This window comes from Suricata suricatta, chromosome 16 (assembly GCF_006229205.1).
Source record: "Suricata suricatta isolate VVHF042 chromosome 16, meerkat_22Aug2017_6uvM2_HiC, whole genome shotgun sequence".
Lineage (NCBI taxonomy): Eukaryota > Metazoa > Chordata > Mammalia > Carnivora > Herpestidae > Suricata > Suricata suricatta.
In genome coordinates this window covers 50074585-50079369 of record NC_043715.1, presented here as the reverse complement: position 1 = coordinate 50079369, position 4785 = coordinate 50074585, and the positions used below count along the sequence as shown (strand labels likewise).

Below are 4785 nucleotides of genomic sequence, written 5' to 3'. Positions count from 1 at the left end.
ACTTGTCACATTCACGCCGTTCTACAACCGTGGGCGCCACCCATGGCCACAAGTCTTGGTCTCGCAGAACTGAAGCGCTGCCCCCAATAAGCACCAACCCCCCCCCCCCCCCCCCCCCCCCCCCCCCCCCCCCGCCCCCGCCCCCCCTTCTCCCCACGGCTGGCTCCGTATGGCATCGTGCGATACGGGTCTTTCTGTCCCTGGCTCATTCCACTTTGCCGGAGGCCCCCGAGGGTCATCCACGTCGAAGCCTGTGTCAGAATCCCCTTCCTAAATGCTAGTCCGTCGTAAGCGTATGCCACATCGGCCTGTCTGTCCACTTGGCACTTGGGTTGCTTCCGCCTGGTGAATCACCAGGGCCGCCGGGGTGGCTCAGTCGGTGACGCGTCCCCCTCCGGCTCAGGGCACCATCTCGCGCAGTTCACGAGATCAGTGATTTTGAATGAGACGTCAGGAGCCTCCCGCTGGCCATTCACGCACGGACCCCATTTGGAGAGTTCTGTTCAGGAGACTCCGTGCCCAGCGGTCACTGTCCCGGCCTGGGGTTTGCAGAACCTGGACCGCCCCGAAGCTCCAGGCGGGGACAGAACCGGAGGGAAGCTGGGCCCAGGCAGTGCATCTCGCTGGGACATGGGTCCTGTGCTTCCTGGGTCTTGTGACTGATGCATTCTAGATCTTTCTTCCAGGCCTGGGTGCAACTATTCCTCTCTCTCTTTATCCAAACTATTCCAAGCATTCATGAGATGGTAACGAAGCCTCTGGTGGAGGCTTTGTTTGCGTGGCATTTTTGCTGTAGTTGCTTCAGATTTTGAAAGAAAACCACGCTGGATGGGTGGTTCAGAGCAGGGACTCGAGTTAGCCCGCTTGGCTCAGATCTCAGCCTGGCCCCTTAGCAGTTTTGGACTCTTGGGTGTATTGCTCACTGGTCTGAGCCTCAGTTTCCCCCTCCATGGAATGAGGCTAATAAAAGTGCCTGTCCCAGGGGCACCTGGGGGGCTTGGTTGGTTAAAGCATCTGACTCAGTTCAGGTCATGATTTCACGTTCGGGTCGTGGGTTCGAGACCTGCATTGGGCTCTGTGCTGACAGCTCAGAGCCTGGAGCCTGTTTCACATTCTGTGTCTCCTTTTCTCTCTGCCCCTCCCCTGCTCATACTCTGTCTCTCTCTGTCTGAAAAATAAATAAGCACTTAAAAAAATTAAAAAACAAAAGTGCGTGCCTCATGAGGCTCCTGGGTGGCTCAGTGGGTTAAGCATCTGACCCTTGATCTTGGCTCAGGTCATGATCTCACGGTTCGTGGGATGGAGATCTGCATTGGGCTGTGTGCTGATGCTGCAGAACCTGCTTGGGATTCTCTCTCCCTCTCTCTCTGCTCCTTCCCTGCTTATTCTCTCTCTCTCTCTCTCTCTTTACTACTCTCTCTCAAATAAATAAACCTTTAAAAAAGAACAGGTGCCTGAGTCAGAGGGATTTGGGAAAGGTGAAAGAGACGGGGGAGGCGCCTGGGTGGCTCCGTTCAGCGTCCGACCTCAGCTCAGGTCACGATCACATGGTTGGTGGGTTCGAGGCCCGCATTGGGCTCTGCACTGGCAACTTGGAGTCTGGAAACTGCTTTGGATTCTGTGTCTTCCCCCCCCCCCCCCCCCCCCCCCCCCCCCCCCCCCCCGCCAAGTAAATGAAAACATTAAACAAAAAAGAGAGAGAGAAGGTGAAATGGGTTCCTCTGGGTAGAGCACTTAAGCGAGTGGCAGGCGGACACCCTCCTGGTCACTTGGGGACACGTGACACATTTGAGTGGCCCAAACACATGTTCGCACTGAGGTTGAATGAGGTTGTGCTGTTACAAATGGCCCCGGTGTAGTGCCCAAGTCCCACCCAGGGTCCCCAAGTGCAGGAAGGCTGCGCTGTGGCCTCCGGAGAAAATACGCGTGTCAGACTGGCTTCCTTCGGGCACGAGCTGCACTGGGCCGTGAGTTGGGTGTAAACGAATCCACAGTCTATGTAAAATCGGGTGGCTTCAAACCGAAGCACCAGTAAATGCAGGTGGTGGCGCGATGGACTGGTGAAAGCCTGAGCCGAGGCTCCGAGGACACGGCCGGACCCACACCGGGCCACCGTGCAGAACGGAAGCTCCTCAGATAACGAGAATCGGATGTTTTATTAGGCAGAAGCGTCAGTGAATTAGAGCCGGTCAGTTGCAGCTTCTAGCACGCCCGTGCGGCCGGCGCCGCCCCCGTGTGCACATCCTGTACAAGAACACGTGCAGGGTTGTTTCTGATGCTGTGAAACATGTATTTGACCCCCTCCTTCCTCGCCGCGTCTCTCTCCCTGTCACTCGCTTTCTCTCACCGCCTCCCTCTCCGTCTCTCTCCACAGCTGGCCCCCGAAAGGACACTCCCCAAGTCCCCAGCCGGGGGCCCCGTGTAGACCTGGAGTGGACACCCCCTCCTTCCCTTCATGATTCGTTTGTAGCGCAGGTAATGCCGAGGGTCCCAGTCTGTGCCCCGAGGGGCTCGTGTCCCTGATTCCCCGTCCCTGGGCCCACCTTGACCCCTGGGCGAGGAAGGAACATTTCTTCTTGGCAGAGCCTGGCTCAGCCCCTCCCTCTCTGGCCCCAGGTCATTTGGACCATCCCCCTGCCTCCGTGCCAACGGAAGTGGTATCTTCTCCCCACTTTCCCCTCTTCTCCAGATGCTTTGCAGGTCCTGCCTTTCTGTCCCTGGCTGGGCCCCCCTACCACCACCCCCCACCCCTGCCCCGGGCTGGTTGGAAAGGGCGGGGCTTGTAGGCCCGGAAGAAGGAAGCTTTGGTGGGGCTGGGATGTGGAGCTGGAGAGAACATGTCAGCACTGCCAACTGCAGCGAGAGCCGGGGAAGGACCTCCGGGGACGGTCCCCACGGCCAGATCCGGAAGGCAGAGCCCTGGGTGTGTGTCGGGCAGAATCTGTCCCTGCTGGCTTCCCGGGCCCTGCTAGATGAGACTTGTTAGCCCAGGGCCCACGAAGTGGGTTACATGTGTGTCCCGTGGACCTTGAGAAAGCACGTGCCACGTTTTTGGCTCATGGAGGGTTTTCTGCCGTCGTCAGGTTCTCCGGGGCACTGTTTTCACAGGAGACCCTGAACCAAATACAAGGAGCCCCTTCCAAAGGCTCTTCTTCAGATCCCAGAGTACTTGGGGGGTCATGGGAGCCAGGGTGATGGTTGGGGGTGGCGGTCACAGGACGCTGTCAGTGGTGAACGGCTCTGACCAGCAGGGGGCGCACGTGAGGTTTCGTCTCTGTGTGTTTTGGGGGGCAGCAAGGGACCCACGACAGTCACCACATCCCCAGTGAGGTTCAGGACCCTTCCCAGGGTGGGCAGACCCCTGCCCCACCTTGCTCTCAGCCTGGACTCTGGGTCCAAGGCCTGGCTCTGCCCCCTGCTGGCTGGGAGGTGGATGACACTCTCTGCGTCCCCATTTACTCCTGCATCGTGGGGATGGCGGGACCCCCCCTCGTGGGATACCGTGAGCGTTAAAAGAGTCGCGTGTGCGTGATGCCCCCGGCGCAGGCCTGCTCACGATCAGGGCTCACTTAGCCTTGCTCGACATCGTCCTCATGGGCATCAGATGCCAAGGAAGAGGTTGGGGAGGAGGAAGAGGAGGCCGTCTCTGGTGGGAGGGGGTAGGCCCCTGGAAGGCGCTCCCCTCCCCCCCACACACCCCTGTAGCCTCTGTAGAGAACCCTCAGGGACCTTGGGCCCAGGGCGCCTTCCCTGAGGGGAGGGTCCTGGTGTGCCGCCATGATGTCTAATCTTGTCTCCCCTGCCCCCTTCCCTCCCCACCCTGTCCAGTGGCGATGGATGATGAGGACGGGAGGTGCTTACTGGATGTGATTTGGTGAGTAATGGGCTCCCTCTGCCCTCCCCCCGCCCCTCCTTCGCGTCCCCCACTCACTTCCTCAATGTCTTTCCCTTTCTGTCTTTCAGTGACCCTCAGGCCCTCAATGACTTCTTACATGGATCCGAGAAGGTGAGCGCCAGGGCAGGGAGGGGCCTCCCCGGGGCAGGGGGCTGAGAGACCCCCGGTTCTGTAGGCCTCTGCCTCGAGCCTTCTGGGAGCTGGGTCCCTGGTCGGGGTCACGGCTGGAGCAGAGGAGAGGGTGCATCCCCGCCCTCACGGGGGCCCTGGAGCAGACAGAAGTCACAGGTCATGCAGGGCCTGGAACAAAGCAGGAAGGAGAAGACGTGAGGGGTCATATCTATTCCCTGGGGCTGTGTAACCGCCTATCCTGACGCTCGGTGACTTACAGTTTGTTAGCGCCCTCCCAGTTCCTGAGGGTCAGGACTCGGGCCCTGCTGAGCGGAGCACTTCCGGCGCCAGGGCTAGGGGTCTCTCCTGAGGTTGCAGTCAGCAGGGGCCGCTGTCACCCGAAGGCTTGTCTGGGGCCATAGGACATGCCTCCACGATGACTCATTTCTGTGGCTGTCGGCTGGAGGGCTCGACACTCGGCATGTGGTGGCCGGCTTCCGCCGGAGGGAGGGACCTGAGGGACGGGCCTCTTATGGTCTCACCTCCGAAGTCACACACCGTCACTGTCGTCACATGTGTTCATTAGCAGCGAGTCACCAAGCCGGGCGCGCCACTTCCTGGAAGGAGGAGCATCAGATAGTTGTGGCATGGCGGCAGGCGCAGCGGATGATGATGGCCAGGGCCATGGGGGGGGGGGGGTCGCGCTCCGGGCGCTGGCATTGGGGTCTGTCTGGAAGGCAGAGCCGCCTAGACTGGCTGGTGGAGTCGATGTTGAGGAG

General features: G+C 60.0%; 1 protein-coding gene across 1 annotated transcript in view; it reads left to right on the top strand.

Moving 5' to 3' along the window:
• The window catches only part of BICRA (BRD4 interacting chromatin remodeling complex associated protein), an 81037-nt gene that overhangs the window by 51867 nt on the left and 24385 nt on the right, over positions 1-4785 (top strand). Inside the window, exons 2-4 of the mRNA XM_029924332.1 lie at positions 2375-2475; positions 3829-3874; positions 3964-4006. Of these exons, the coding sequence (XP_029780192.1) occupies positions 3834-3874; positions 3964-4006 (84 nt within the window). The 5' untranslated portion in view covers positions 2375-2475; positions 3829-3833. The remainder of the gene's footprint in view (positions 1-2374; positions 2476-3828; positions 3875-3963; positions 4007-4785) is intronic.